The 16,342-nt window shown below is 45.0% G+C and overlaps 1 protein-coding gene across 1 annotated transcript; it reads right to left on the bottom strand.

The window, feature by feature from the left end:
* On the bottom strand, window positions 1-15,804 carry pthlha (parathyroid hormone-like hormone a). Its single transcript, XM_080754140.1, has 4 exons — window positions 15,773-15,804; window positions 6,305-6,427; window positions 799-1,347; window positions 1-360 (listed from the first exon to the last, which is right to left on the bottom strand). The coding sequence occupies exons 2-3, from the start codon at window positions 6,409-6,411 to the stop codon at window positions 822-824; spliced, it is 633 nt and encodes a 210-aa protein (XP_080610266.1). The 5' UTR covers window positions 6,412-6,427; window positions 15,773-15,804; the 3' UTR covers window positions 1-360; window positions 799-821.
* Window positions 15,805-16,342: the final 538 nt, after the last annotated feature.

Raw genomic sequence — 16,342 nt, 5'->3', positions numbered from 1 at the left:
GATACATTTACAAAATAAATACACCATTCAAACAAAAAATAAATTACCGCAAATCTGACATTTATAACTGGGAAAAGGAAAAACAAGAGGAAGGATTCACAAGGATCAACATTTGTTGCCCCAAAGGGCATCAAACTATGTTTTATCATATTTCTTATCATTATTCATATTATTATTATTCATATTATTCATATTATTATCATCATCATTATTTGTCGTCATTATTCGTCACTATTCTGGTGCGTTTACAATATTTACAGACAATAAATATTTCCCTATTACTCTCCAAACAGTCGCGGTTACAGAAAACTGTAACAGGAATATTTAGGTGTCAGTCCGTTTGAAACGTCCTTTAGGTCTCTGAAAGACAAAGAGAAGAACAAAAACAATCGGAAAGTTAGTTCAGTGGTCGGCAACTCGGAGTCGACATAGAATTTAAAACGTAGGCCTATTTGAATAAAACATGTATTCATTTATATTTCTCCCTCCCATGCTGGATATCTCTCAAGATGAGGCTACCCTTTATATACGTAATGTCTGTCCAAGGCAGTGGTTCTCAACCAACAAGGACCACATGTTTGGTATGCATTAAGCCACGAACCCCGAAATTCAGAAACTGTACTTAAATGGAACTTAATCGGCCCCTATGGGTCAGTTTGGTGCCATACACAGAGTTAAAGTGCAACAAGGTTCAATTTGATTCTTGATTATCAATTGTTCAAGGACCCCTGGGAAAACCATTGGTCTGTGGTCTAGCTTGGGATAGACACTATGATGGTCAAGCTTTTAGGGACTCACCTTTGTCAGAGTCTGACAGTGTTCTAGTGAAGCGCCCCCTGTAGGCCGAGGAGAGGCCGCCACTCCAGGTGGTAGCCGCTTCCAGGCTCGTCGTGTTCCAGCGGCCGCCCCAACGAGCGCGCCCGCCTCTTCCTCTTCTCGCCCTCCCGTCTCTTGCCAGACCTGCCTTTCTTCTTCTTCTTGCCGGAGGCCTTGAGCACGCCGTCTTTGTATGTCTGGGACTTGTTGGTCTCCTGAGGGAGGTTGGTGCCCTCCTCCTCCTCCAGACGGAAGCTGATGGGGAGGTTTTTGGTGCCACCGGGGGGCTTCGGGTGGAGCGTCCCGCTGGTAGTACCCAGGTTGATGGTCATGCCCACTCCCGGGAGTCCCACTCCGACGCCCACTCCGCCTCCGGCCCCGCTGCTCACCCCACTGCGGGCACCCGGCAGGTCTCGGATCTCGGCGGTGTGGACCTCTTCCAGCAGCTCCTGGAGCCACATGCGGCGCTTGAAGTCCTGCAGCGTTCGGCCTTTGTCGTGCATGAGCTGAGCATGGGTCACGGAGCGTTTCCTGTAAGAGAGAACACAATGGAATATGGACAATGAATAACTTGACATGGCAGTTGCAAGGAGTTGCATTGGTGTGGAGTGTCCTTAAAACTGTTTTGTTACAAGGAGTTGCAACTAGTTGCACTGGTGTAGTTTGGGCTTAATAGGTGAAAAAGGTTAAAAATAATGGAAAAAAACAGGGAAAATAGTGAAAACTGACAATCTATAAGCTCACAATACGTAGATTTGTGGCACATTTCCACTATTTTTGCATTACAATGTTGCACAACAAAGTATACAATCTATTTGTTAATATTTGTTATAATGAAAAACACTTCTTTGTTATTTAATTAGTCACACACAAAAAGAATCCGTAGCTGCAGCCCTAACCCAAGCCATTATGTTTGCCATTCATCAGTTATCAGAATAATCAATTCTGAGTTAAGAAGGTTCCACAAATACATTGTGGACTTATAGAGAGTTGATTGACCAGTAGAGGGCAGTAGGCCTAAACTAATGAGCAGCCTGGTTTGAAAAGCATAACAGCACAAAGTTGTCAACTTCAGCAGGTAATCAAAACGACAACAACAAACTCTGCACTACTTTTCATATGATTCTGTATCCTACAGTATACATGCTCATAGAGTTTTCTTCTTAAAATAACACGGAGGTCGAAGGAGACAGTGCAGCGTCAGGATTTCACCTTCAACTAGAAGCAAAGGGATCGTTCTTTAGTTCAATGGGTTTGACAACACTGCTCCCATTGTACAGTATTCCAAGAATTTGCCCCTGTATCCATGCAATGAAATCACTGGCTATCACCATGACATGATTCATGCGACCATGGGAGTTAAGCCTTTTCCAGGCCAGTTAAAGTGATACATAAGGTCCCATCCTGCCAAAGGCTTTGAGATGAGTTTTCCTTTCTTTTGGAAAAAGCCAGCTTTCCCTCTGATAGTCCATTAAATACGGCTTACTGTCACCGTGGCATTCGTGTTGCACTGGGAAAACCTTACGCCTGTCACCTTCCATTAATATCCAATAGCTGTGACAGATTTATGGTTCCACCGGTGTAAATTGGTACTGTAAATTGCTACAAGCCAATTGTCCACTTCCAAAATTGAGGAGAAGAAGATGGGCAGTGACAGCAGAGCCAAAACCTTTCCAGATCTCTCAACTGCAGGGAACTTGGTACTTCACCTGTGGTAACAGCTTGTTCTCAACATCGTTTCTAACTTATATACGGTATTCAAGTAATGATTATTTTTTGAAGATTAAAGAAAACAGACCACTAAGAGCTAGGCAAACATTCTTTGAAAATAATCCACAAGCTCAGATCAGAGCAAGTTACGACGTGTTTCGAACTTGTACAGTATACCCGCAACTTTCGGCAAAGAGATTTGGTGTAGAGGGAAAAAGGAGAGGGCCCAGGACAGATCCCTTGGGGAGCCTGGTCAACAAAGGGTATAGGGTTTTAAGTGGTTAAATACTGTGCAGAGGAGAGGCCGAGCGTTAGTGCTCCGGAGTCATGCTGCGTAACGCCCTGATTTCCACCAGCTGGCCTGGCGCTGTGGCCGTGCACGGCCGCTTGCGAGGATTCAGCGTGACCTGTTATCTTTCCAGATACCGGTGTGAACGGTGAAGGATCAGCCTGCGCTTTCATGCTCTGCTTTGCCGGGGTGTCCCGTTACCCAGGCCCTCTAATGCTTAGGAAAATAGAGAGGGAAAGGGCAGGGCTCAGCGCTGCTTTGCTCGGCATGGGAACGACAGCACACCAAGCTTTGGTGGACACCCCGGCTAAACACCGCTCTCAGCCTCAAGTGTCTATGCACACAAACAAAGGGGCCTCAATGGAGGATATTGTGCTTGATTAGCGAGACTCCACCTAGATGTGTGGCTATTCGGCTGTCACGGGGGTTTACGTTTTTTCCCAGGCAACCTCTCGCTGGGTTCCTTTTACCTGTAAAATATATTTTGTTAGAACCTATGTTTGGGTTAACTATAGCATAGCATTGTTACAATTGAATGCATATAGATATGGATGAGTATCATATTGTGGATAGCTTAAACCATCACTCATCTAAATGCACGGCACAAACACTGGTCGACAATTCGTAGCTCTTTGCTTATGAGTGAATCTCCAGGCTAAGCTGTACTCATGCAGAGAAGCAATAATGCAATACTGAATTTTCCTTAAAAGAAAACAACCCCAAAAAACTAAAGCGCACTCACTAGATCATGCACAACAAGTTACATAATATTCCACTTGTCAAGAGCTCCTCTTAAGTATTGAGATGATGTATATTTTCCTCCTGAATGAAATAATATCCCCAGCAGAATTATTGCTCTCCCCTGCGGAGGAAGCTTGTGAGAGCGTCTTTGTTTATATGCATTCAGATATTTCCTGTCATTCTCAGGCCTCCAAAAAAAAAAAAAGAAGAAGAAAGAAAGAAATCACCGGGAGTACACCAGCTTTGAAAACTGATCTCGCTAGTTTTTCTTCTTTTTTTTTTTTTTTAACCTTTTAATAAGCTCACATCAAACGCTCCCCGAGGCACGGCCAGAGAAACGAAAGGAGGAAAGAAGTTGGGGGGGAGAGGAGGGAGGGAGGAGAACAGAAAAGGGCCCTGATACATCCTGAAGTGGCAGCGAGCCAACAGACCCCCTTCTTGGCCTACCTGATGTTAATTGTTTCTCTGTGCGTGGGGGTGGCGGGGGTGGCAGAGAGAATGAAAAGAAGGAGTGTGCTCTGTCTCCATGTCTATTCCTAACCAGCAGGCATGTCATTTCCCTGCGCTGGCTGATTGAACCTCTAGCTAGCCCAACGCTGGCCTGTGCTCAAATGAAATGTTGGTTTGCCTCCTGAGGCTCGCTGGGTCGCCGCCAGAACTATCGATTGCTCAGAGTTTGCACGTACCCAGGCTTTCACAACACTCCCTTATCTGTGTAGGGGAGGGATACACAGGCGTGCCTGTTGACACACAGCGAAATCCTCATTGTTAATTTCACTCAAATGGACCCGTAAGGTCAGAGATAATTTCACTTTGAGAGTGTATAAAAGAAATCAACAGGAGTATGTTTGAATACTCAACATACGGCATCCACAGGAACTCACGGGACCCATCCATCCTAAGTGCACTGTAAGGACTGCCTTTAAAGCATCATGATTCATCGGGCATCAAGCAAGTACATCTACAGGTGTGATTTAATCAACACGGTCAACAAAGTCTTTTGCACTTTTTCAAAAAGTTCTTTCAAAAAAATAAATGTATTATGATTTGTCCATTTTAGTCGAACAGTTTTATACTGTACTTTCTCAGCCCCGTGTGATTTTTATCACACACTTTTCATCACGTCCATGTTTTGCTTTCCACCCAGGTAGCATTAACTCGGTCCCAAAATCCTATTAAGGTCATATCACACAACGGGTGTACCTCCATTTCCCCTGACATAAGCATAACAGACCCCACACACTGCATGGGGAATGAGCAAGCGAGCGAGCGCGCACGCACACGCACACACCGTCTCCTGACGCCAGGACTGTACTCGGAAACCGCTGGACCCCATTAGCGCTCTGTTTCTGACTCCGTGTAGAGACTCCCATCGCTTGCCGCCGGGATGACACACGGAGGCATGGTTTTAATAACTTTACAGGCTCCTCTCTTCCTCCAGAAACCAGGTTTCAGAACTTAAACTGCCGCCACCCCAAATGCATTTCAGATGTCCCAAGTTCAATATGATATCAGTTAGGGGGAGGGAGAGCTGCCTCCACGCTGCAAAAATCCTGAGTGTTCTCAGAGTTAAATTAACAATCTGGGGGCTTTGAGTGTGTATATAAAACCTTTTTACGCTCATGATAACTGATCAGAATGAAGCCCTTGGCCTTTACTGACTGCTGCTGCAGTGAATTGACTTGCTTATAGCACCGCCTGCCCCCTGCATCTTCTGATAATGACTCTACTCTACTGCTTCATTAAAACCTGATTCACCCAAAGTGCACCACTGGCAGCGAGGACAAGCTGGGAAAAAAAAACTCATTGTGGGGATATTATCTTTCCGAAGGGGGAAAAGCTCTCAGCGCATGTTTTGCATTCTGGCCTGCGTGGGCTTCAGAACTTGAAAGAAAGTTTATTCTGCTAGGCATAATATACTTCACCAGGACCGGTACATTTTGCTTGGTACACCGCCTAGCTGTACATCAGCATTATTCCTCTCTCTCTCTCTCGCTCGCTCTCGCACTCTGTCTCTGTCTCTCTCTCTCTCTCTCGCAGGGAGACCTCTCTCTGTCTTTCTCTCTCTCTCTCTCTCTCTCTCTCTTTGAGTTCTCTCTCTTCTTGATAGACACCAGCAGTGGGCATCCCACAGAGCTGGTACGAAAGGTGGTAAGAAATGGAGCTGGCACACCAGGGAAGGTGTGAAGGGGCAACAAACAAGGGCATTTCTGTATTTTACCCAGTGGTATCCCCCCCCCCCCCAACACACACACACACACACACACATCCACGGTCAGGCCAGCGGTTAGTGTGAAGAGGCAGCCTTATTGAACGAATGTGATTGGGAACCAGAGGGAAAGTTGGGGGGGGTACGTGAGGAGTGAAAGGGTTCCAGAGTTTAGTAGTTCTTTATCATACTAAAGGGTGTCTCCCTCCTTTCTCCTTAGGCAAACAAGCAGGTGGGCGAAGGCTAATCAAAACAGCTGCCGGCACGTTTCACATTTTCCAGGCTATTAGTGGCGGTGCATTCGCTCACCCACCGAGGGGCAACTTTATACATAAATAAATAGAGATTCAAAATAATGGAAAAGAGATTATGCAAAAAAGGCACTTGTGTTATTTAACATTTGGGAAAGATTTCCAAGAGCAAATATTCCACCGTCTGCATCAGACCTTTCTTCTTGGCTGCACTCTGCATTGAAGTGATGGCGATGTGAATAAAATGGAAATGTAATCACAGAGAGGCTGAATAAAAATAACACTTACATTCTGTTGCTCAGGGCATCAATTGGCCTTCCGTTATGTGGAACTGGAGAACACAGTAAGAAGAGAGCGAAGCACCACTGTTGTAGAACTCTCCGTGAGCACAACATCTTGGGAAACGTATCTCTGTGAAGATAAAAGTCACATAGGTGAACATGTCTGCCCCAAACCGTGTGTGACTTGGTGCATACTGTGTGTGTGTGTGTGTGTGTGTGTGTGTGTGTGTGTGTGTGTGCGTGTGCGTGCACGCGCGCGTTTATATATATATATATATATATATATATATATATATATATATATATATATATATATATACATACACACACACACACACACACACAATGATTTATTCTTCCCAATTTAGTTTCCAGTCATATATCCATATTCATATGTTTGTTGTTTTATGGTGTATAGAATTCTATAAACATTCCCTGCACATTAGATGTAACGCAACATGGTCTTTTGTTATTTCTGGCTGATAACTGGCAACAGACAATGTGAGTATTTATTTGAGCCCCAGTTGAAGTGATTAGCCTATCCGGCTTTTCACTAGTCCCAGATTTCCCCTGCAGACAAGTTAGTAATGCCAACACAGACTGGAAGACTGCAGTCCTTATTGAACCCAAAACCAGTCCAGCATGTTTTAGAGGAGAACAAGAAATTCCACAGAGCTCAATTGGCCACAACAAAGCTGAAAATAATGCATGATCAAGCCAAGGAGAACACGACGAGAGAGAGGAACTTACTTGCCCAAAGCAGTGTCTGTCCTGGACACACACGCACACAATCCAAAAAGTTAAAAAAAGGAAACTAAAAAGCTGTATTGTCCTTGATGTCCTCAGACTCACCAAAATAGATCAAAGTGTCTCAAAGTTTCCAGTCTGAATTTTAAAATGCAACAACAGAAAAAAGAAAAAGAAAAAAAACTAAAACTAAAACTAAAACAAAACAGCGTCTAGGTCAATCCAGGTGATTATGCATGCCTGTGTAAAAAAAAACAGGACCACAACAACCAAAAGCAATCCAAATTAAAAATTAAAATTAAAAAACTATTCCCATGGAACAGGATAGAAAAGAAATCCAGCTGTCCCTGTCTGTCTGTCTGTCTGTCTGTCGTCAGAGCGCTCCAGGTGTGCTGCTGCTGTTAGTAGCTGCACTGAGGCAGCTCCTCTAGTAGCTCTGCTGCGAGAGACTGTCCTGAAGCCTGTTATAGACGCGCAGCAACTGTGGGACCGGCAACTGAGGCGAAAGAGGCAGGAGCGCTAGTAGCAGTTAGTGATGGGAAAGTTTGCTGCATGCTGTCTGTCTGTCTGTCTGTCTGTCCGTCCGCCTGCACAGGTCCGAGGGAAGAAAGTAGGGAGAGAGGGAGGAAGAGGTGGTGGTGGGTGTTCGTGGGGTAGTTATTAAGTGAGAGGCAGCTCCCCGACAATGCCTCTGCCTCTCTTGTGCGCAGTCAACTCCACACGCGTGTTTGTGCGTGTTTACATGTGAATGTGTGTGCAGTGCACTGCACATGTGTGTGTGATTTAACCCCCACCCCCACTTTCTCTCTCTCTCCCCCCTACCCTAAAAGAGTTTAGGGTAGACCGGTGAGGGTCGGGGCTGAGTTTGTGTGTATGTGTGTGTGTGAGTGAGTGCCTAAAGTGTAGGACTGTGTGTGTGCACAAAGGGGAAGACAGTGAAAGAATAGCCAGTGATGGCAAGAAGGTGGCGCCCAAGTAGCACTCCACAACTAGAGATCCAGTGATATTATAGAGCTATGGAAGAGGAGGTATAGGAGTGTGTATGTTGTGTGTGTGTGTGTGTGGGTGTGTGGGTGTGTGGTGTGTGTGTGTGTGTGTGTGTGTGTGTGTGTGTGTGTGTGTGTGTGTGTGTGTGTGTGTGTGTGTGTGTGTGTGTGTGTGTGTGTGTGTGTGTGTGTGTGTGTGTGTGTGTGTGTGTGCATGTATTTGTGTTTTGTTGGGGCATGGGTAGCGGAACACCCCACCCATACCCGCCCTTTCCAACTTCTAAGTTCTGACATCCAAAGGAAATGCTTAAAGGGAAATTCATTACATTCTTCACACTTGCCAAAGTGGCAATTTACAGGAAAGTGATAAACTGCTCTTTAGTTGAGTCGACCTGGCAACAGAGGCTTGTTAAAGAAAAGACGAGAAGAGGTGCGAGAATTGGAGAGGTTTTGTCTGTTTTGTATTATTTCATATTTTTTGACTGACATATTTTGCACGATTTATAATTCAGTCGTGCGATGGTGTCGCTCATCAAAAATAGCCGATGTACAAGCTCACAACACATTGCGTTGAAGCTTGTGCATCTGCTAGTTTCAGCGTGCAACACTGTCGAACAACATAAATGTAGGCTTCATACTGACGTGTATTTTTGTGTTAATTTGTTAATAAAACGATGCCTTTCAGGAGCATTACACTGGGATTATGGGTGTTATGTACCGTAAGTATTTGGACCGGCATTCTATTTTCCGCTTCAGAGTTAGTCTGGCTGAGATCATCGCGTGCGTCACACTGTCTGATGCGTACTGACAGGCGGGGAGAGGTGTGTGTCAACCGCGAGGATGCAGGTCGGTGACAGAGTGGTGACTCTGGGCCACGGTTGGCCTTAACACCGCACCCTCGGCTGTCCGCTGCAGAACCCATCCCACACCCCCTTGTCTCGTCGGGCAGTGACACTACTAGAGAGGAGTCTGCAGCCACTTTGGGTGGTTTCCATTGCTTGAACACTGTACAGAGAGGGACGGACGGACGGTCTGGCAGGCTGAGGCCTGTAGCATCAACACAGAGCGTCTCCAGTGCTCAGCTCAGCAGGGACCGCTGGGATGGGGGTTTGAGGGGGGCAGGGGCTGGTGTAGGGGCCCAGAATCTGATGAGTCATATTATTATCATCCGCTTGCTTTCAGGGTAACAGATCCTAGAATGGAGACGTTGATATACTTCAGTGCTTTAGCGCTTCCGCGCCTTCTAGTCATTTTCAGTCGTTCAAACGTTGGCCGGTCTGCATGTTTTCATCTACTGATTTGAGCACTTGCACCCTGGCGTCCCTATTCTGGAGTGAACATTAATTTCAAAAGCTTGTAAAGCTTGTACATCGGCTATTTTCGGCAAAGAGATTTGGTGTACAGATGTGCAATTTCAACTCTTACTGCTATTTTCCTGAAAACGGCACATCTATAGAGGGAAAAAAAGGAAGGGACACCTAGTATTGGACCCCTGGCGGACTCCGGTCATGCAGGGTTCAAGTGGTTAGGTCTTTGAAACGCCCCCCCCATCTCACCCACACATTCCAAGCCCCCATAACCATCACTAACTAACATCAGATATCAATTCTGTTTTTTCATATATAATGTGCACAAATCCCTAGGCTACGGAATTTCACTCTGAGTGTAATCACATAGATGTACATAAACACTATGCCATATGTTTATGTAAGGCCAAGGCCGTCAGAGTTCATTTAGCTCTTCTGATGACAACTCGCTTGAGGAAGCACTCAGCCTGGAGCCATATCAGCTCCCTGAGTGAACAAATGGCTCTCAAATTAACACGTGTCAACTCCAAAATGTATTGTCACTGATAAATCAACCTTTAATAGCGCTTGAAAATGTGCTATGTCGGAGACATTCCTTTGGCCTCTTGGATCAGAAAGCCAGAGTGATACCTTAGCTCTCTGAGGCCTCCGACCACCATCGCTGTCTTACTCAGCAGAAAGGACTTGTATTATTTCTAACATCGGGCCGCATTTATACATCAAGTTACTGTGCTGCTGCCGGTAATAAATGCGTAAAATGCGGCCTGCACTAAAACCTTGTTTTACCTTCATGAATCTTAAGGACACAATGGGAAACGCTCGCATTTCTGCTCATTTTCCCAGAGATGTGAGTGTTAGCCTATATGACGTGTGTGTATGCTTGTCAATTTGGCCAGCATACATGTCAGCGTATGGGATGGATACTTAACATTTACAACCACAACTCTTAGGCAAAGCTATGTAAACATTTCCCCAAATGATTCCCAAAACAAATCTTGCTAGAAATCATCATGTTTGATAGATAAGGTCCACAATAGGCTTAGAAGATTTTATTACCTCTATATTTAACTGTAAGGAGGCAGGGGAGAGGTGCGTTGAGGGGCACAGCTGGAATACATTGCTGATATTAAAATTCACGTCAATCAAAACAGCGGAGGTGAATGGAGCTCTCACCGCACTGTTTGTCCAGCTTCCTGTCGTTTGCTCATTAGCAGCGTGGGAGACGACTCCCATGTGTTGAGGTTAACTAAGGGAAGAGAGAAGGGCCACATGGGCTTGGCCTGCTTGGCTGGCCATAATACAACTTGGGGAAATTTTAATCAGTCTGCTTGTAATGGTTAATTCAGCCCACCCTTCATCAGCCTGTGTCCCTCACTGTACTCTGAGGACGCCATGTGTGAAGAGCTGTGTGAAAGGCGAAGGATTAGCCCACACTTCCAAATGTTTAGGTAACCTTATGGAGGGTCTCCAAGGCTTCCAAATGTCCAGCGTTCCATAAACCACATAAACACTACATACTTCATTGTACATCAAATAGTGAAAATTAGGGATGGGTATCGTCTGCGATACTTTTAATGGTATCGATCGCATGACGTCGATACTATCGGGTATCGGTTCACGTAAAAACGAACGATACCTCATTTCGATACTCTGGAACGCACCCCTGGCCGGTCGCATCCGTAACAGTTGGGCTACTGAGAGTTTAATGACTGCTTTAGTAGGCTACAACTTTACTGTGGAAAATAGCCGACAATAGCCTATAATGTTTATTATTATGATGATTATCCAACGTCTATACTCTCCGCTCCGCCACATTGTGTGATCATCATCATCACCTCTGCTCTACCGCACCAGCGAGTCACCACTCTTTCTGTGTTGAAGTTAAACTTAAATAAAAAGTATCGAAAAGGGTATCGTATCGATTCCCAGGTATCAAAAAAGGTAACGTATCGATTCAAAGGTGAACGATACCCATCCCTAGTGAAAATAGCCCACAATGTGCCGCAATGCAACACATTGCGCAACATGTTGTGAATTGCTCAGCTATTCCACTGAATGTTTGCCTGTTTTTGCAGACTATTCTCCTATTATGACATGCCCAGATTAGGGATGTAGTAAAACGGGGCCAAAAGAGAATGCCAAATTCACTTAGGGTGGGAAATCCTATATATATTACATACATTTTACCAGGCTGCACTGCTTGCGTGCGGATATAGATAATTATCAGGGGGTTCCCTATGTGTTCTGACTCAATACCAAGAACCTAAGTTTAGCCAGACCTTGCTTTCAATTTAGTCAATTTTCTCCAACATTCTGGCTTGGCGACTGTGGTCTATTGATGCGTTGTTGATATTTGCCAGCAAAAGCTGCTTTGCCATGAAGGGCACTGCATTTTGCTTGGGTAACACACAATGGAGACATTATTTACTCAAATAGGTAAATTACCAGTTGAATGGAAAGGCATCCATCAACAGCCGTTGCCAACATGACGTCTGGATGTGATAAAGCTACCACCTGAATAGCATCTCATTCAAGGCTTCTTTTCATTCACTACTGTTGTAGTAATGGCAAACAGACTCCATTGTTCACTTGCAAGTCATCATGGAGTAGTTCAATTTTAATGGTGAAAGATTAGCCCCCAAGAAAATTATTGGGGCAGTTTTCCCATTCAGATACACAAATTAGCTAGGTTCCCTCCACTTTTAAGCATCTCCGTTTGGAATAGTTTCGGGCAGTTTCGAGAGAGTCCAAAGCCATTCTAGATCACTGCCAGGCCAAAAGAAGAAGGGAAGAGGAAAAGGAGTCTCGAATAAAGTCTACTGTACCTGCCTTTTCTGTTCACCCCCCCTAACCTTTTTATACAGCACATTGACGCTCAGTTTGGAAAGAAAGATCTCATGATTCCACTCTGCAAAGGCTACTTTACCTGCATATAAACAGGTAAAAAACTGTTTTCCTGGCAGCGAGGCAGCATGTGCATTCGAAGCCAGGAAAGCTGTTTTAGATTCATAGAAAATTGCTGCGTCTTGGCAGCGCACGACATACACAAAATAAATGTCCGCTTTTAATCTTGCGACTTCAACCTCCCCCCTCCCCCACCACCCTGCCTGTACCTCTCCCTTTGAAAACAATCCTTCTCACAAAGGCACATACTGTTGCATGTACCCTCCCTCTGTTAGTGGTCCACACTTTGCCACCGTGTTGCCCCCCCTTAGGCCCCCCACACTGCCTTACCGGGCACATTGCTCGCTAGACCTGAGCTTAATTGCTGTGAATATAGTACAGTAATATTCCGACGTAACGGGAGTGCTATTGCACGTCGTGTCTGTGTGTGACTCACAACAATGTCACTCGAGGTGTGCAGCAATGTTTGTGTTTAGGACAAGGGATGAATGGACGGGAAGGTATGGTAGCATGTAGGAAAAGTAAAGCAGGCAGAGCAGAGAGGGAGTGGGGGAGTTTGGGATGATGAGGGGGGCTTGCTCATATTCCTCTCAGGGGTGGCCTTTCCCTTCTCCCTCTCCCTCCCTCTCTGTCTCTCTCCCATCCTTAACCTCTGGCTTACCTCTGGCCCTTCCCTCCCTGTGGCCCTAGCCTAGCTCAGTGGTGACATATTTGAATTGTGGAAAGGAGAAGAATGCACCATTCACCCTCCTCTTTTTCGGGGGGCTGGAGATGAACAGCAGCTTCAGTTTTATTGGCATGGTTACTGGGAACAGGAGAGAGGGGCATAACATTCATTCACCTCTCTAACTGGAGCCAAACACAAACTCCCTCTCTCCCTCTCTTTCTCTCTCTCTGTCTCCTTCTCTCTCTTTCTGTCTCTCTCTCTCCCCCTTCCATCCAGCTTTTTTCTTCTTTCTCACAGCTGTAAAATGTACACAGTACACAGCATACACACTCAGCCTCACGCCCCGCAAGGAGACACATGCTCGCCACTGCAGCGCGACCACAAACACTAATTCTTCTGAGACGTACAGGAAAAGCCGCAGCGCTCGCATTTTCAGAATAGCTGTAGTTTTTGCTACCCAGCCTGACCCCATGACCATGGAGACGGATGTACAAAGTGGAGACCATGACAGCTTAGCAAACCTCACCGTAAACACTGCATTATAGGGAAGCAGATGAAGCTATAGCTCACTGAGGGGAATTCATTCTTGTTACTGTGGGAGTTAAATTCAGAAAGGGTCCAGGGTCCATTTCCAGGGCAGAAATTCTGGTTTGAACTTGAAGTTAGTCATTGTGAGGGAAGCATTTAGAATTTCAACGTAATCGGGCTATTTAATCAAAGTCAGTGCAAAACCTGTTTGCTATATAGGAATGTCAAATACATTTTGAAGACATAAACTGAACCCCACAATTCCTCATAATTCTCATCCAAATGTACGATAATTGCTAATAAATAACCCTTTATACTTTTTTTGTCAACAAATGGCATTTCAATCTTTATTTACTTATTCTAGTTATTTTCAGCTCTGAGAAATCGTTGAGCGTCAAGCTCAAGCTCACAACACCTCACAATGCATCTACAAGCTCACAACGCCTCTATAAGCTCACAACGCGTCTAGTCTCACAATGTGTCTACGAGCTCACAATGAATCTACAAGCCCACAACGAATCTACAAGCTCACAACGTCTCACAATGCGCCTAAAAGTTCACACTGTGTCACAACAGGTCACAATGCTTTGTGACGTGACGTGTTGAAAATGTAGGCAAAGCACACGTTTTTAAAGATTTTGAAACATTTAGTCTATAATGCTATGTCTAATCTAGGGACGACAGGTTGAAAGCGGTCAATGGCTATAAAGAGTTAAAATGTGACACACTGTAAGATGGCAAGCAAATCAAATGAGCAGTAAAATCATCACTTTTTATTTAATTCGGAGTGAGAAATTGGCACAAATGGACCCTTAACAGGTCAACACCCTTAGATTTAAATGAATAGAGGGTATGCGCGTGACATCATCATCATACCCGGAAGTTATGCAGGAACGCCTACTGAGTGGCAAAAAACTACTTTCTGGCCTTGACAGCCCATACATCCTAACAGAAAAGTCCTATCTGATTGTATTAAACAACGTTAAACAACGTTAAACTCACTTCACCACTCACTTTGCCACTCAATTTGCCACTCGATATGCCATTCACTTTATGCATGCGCATACCCTCTATAGGCCCACTGAGGATTTGCCCGTGTATCAGATGTACAGTATAAGATAAAGCCTAAAAGTGGCAGTGAGCAGAGTTGTCCACATGGTGTTGTGTTTGTTACTTGTTACAGAAGCCCAGCTGGCAGTGGGTAGTGCAGTGCTGAAGATACTTGTCTCTCTGAGGTCTGTGAATGTGGATTAATACTCGGCCGTACAACGGTGCCGTGTACAGAAAATTGCTGATATACAAGCCCACAACATGCCGCATCTGTGAGCTTAGACTGTATGTATATGGCCTATTTCTGGTGTGCGACACTGTCGTAGGCTGGAGTATACAGTGAATTGCGCATTAGGAAGTAAAGGGGAAGGCGCCTGCAATCTGCCCGACTGCCGGCCGGCCGCGGCCTGCCTGTCTGTCTGTCTGTCTGTCTGTCTGTCTGTCTGTCTGTCTGTCTGTCTGTCTATCTGTCTTTGGCTGACTTTTGCAGATGTCACCAAAAATGGGCGTACTCAAATCAGTTTGGTGTGTCACCCTTGGATCGCACCAAGGCAATTGAGTCCCTGTGCTCAATTACATTTGATTGTGGTTATCCTTCAGCTGCCAGAGAACGGCATGAGAATATGAAGAGGGATAGAGCGTGGTTTCGAGATGTTTTGACTCGCTAAACAGTTTCTCATTTGTTGCGCAGTCTTTATGTTTCATGCTCCTGTGATTTGATTAGTCTTAAGGCTTTGCAACAAGCATACAATCCTCCTTCTGCAAAAATATACAAGGCCATTTCAAGATCATTTGGGCCCTTGTTATGAGATCCTGGCACATGTATATCTTGTTTCTAATCAACATTTACCCGGCATTACCTGGGTTTCCTTAACTGCTGCTCTGTTACCATGTGAACCAACACTCAGCACTCAACAGCCATTTCAGCATCCTTCATCCTCACAGATGGAATTTTCACATGAGCTTTGTTTTACAAACTCAGACATTAAACAGGCTGCTTTTATATCAATATGTTTGCCATGACCTAATTATACCAGGGGGTCTGGAACGAAAACATTATACATCAACTCTTGACTTTATTAATCCTTCAATAAACAACAAAAATCATGGCACACTACCACAACACAAACACACACACACACACACACACACACACACACACACACACACACACACACACACACACACACACACACACACACACACACACACACACACCAATGTTAATTTTACATAAACAACAGGAAAACTAAAATCTTAAAGATTTAGTCCTAAGTTTCACTCACCTTAAAATGGCAGCCTCAACTTCCTGTTGATGTTGTTATTTATCAGCAATCCACTCGGGACTTGTCGGAAAATAAACCCTTCCTTTCTCCACTCTTCCTCTTCACAAGCTTTGTGCAGTCATCTGAAGGCGTGGCGTCAGAGTGAACGGGAAGTTTGTCTTGAAGATGCTGGAGTGTGTCCTGACTTGCTGGGAGGCTTCCTCCGCTTTGTTGTGAAGTTGGCTATGGGCTAACCTATATAAGTAAGGTTAAGCCCTCCTGGTGACATCACGGGTTGGTCATCATCATCATCATCGCCGCTGTATGGTAATAGAAGCCATGAGCTGCATATGTAATTAGATGGACGCAGTTACTCACTCACTCACTCCTCAGCTCTGTCTCTCTATCTGTTCCTCCCTCTCTCCCACTTTCTTTCCCTGCCTACCCTGTTTCACACAAGGAGAAAAAAAGGCACATACTCACAAATACCCACAGACAACACACACACACACACACACACACACACACACACACACACACACACACACACACACACACACACACACACACACACACACACACACACACACA

The sequence above is a fragment of the Nannobrachium achirus genome (assembly GCF_963921795.1).
Source record: "Nannobrachium achirus genome assembly, chromosome: 23".
NCBI lineage: Eukaryota > Metazoa > Chordata > Actinopteri > Myctophiformes > Myctophidae > Nannobrachium > Nannobrachium achirus.
This window is presented reverse-complemented; position numbering and strand designations above follow the sequence as displayed.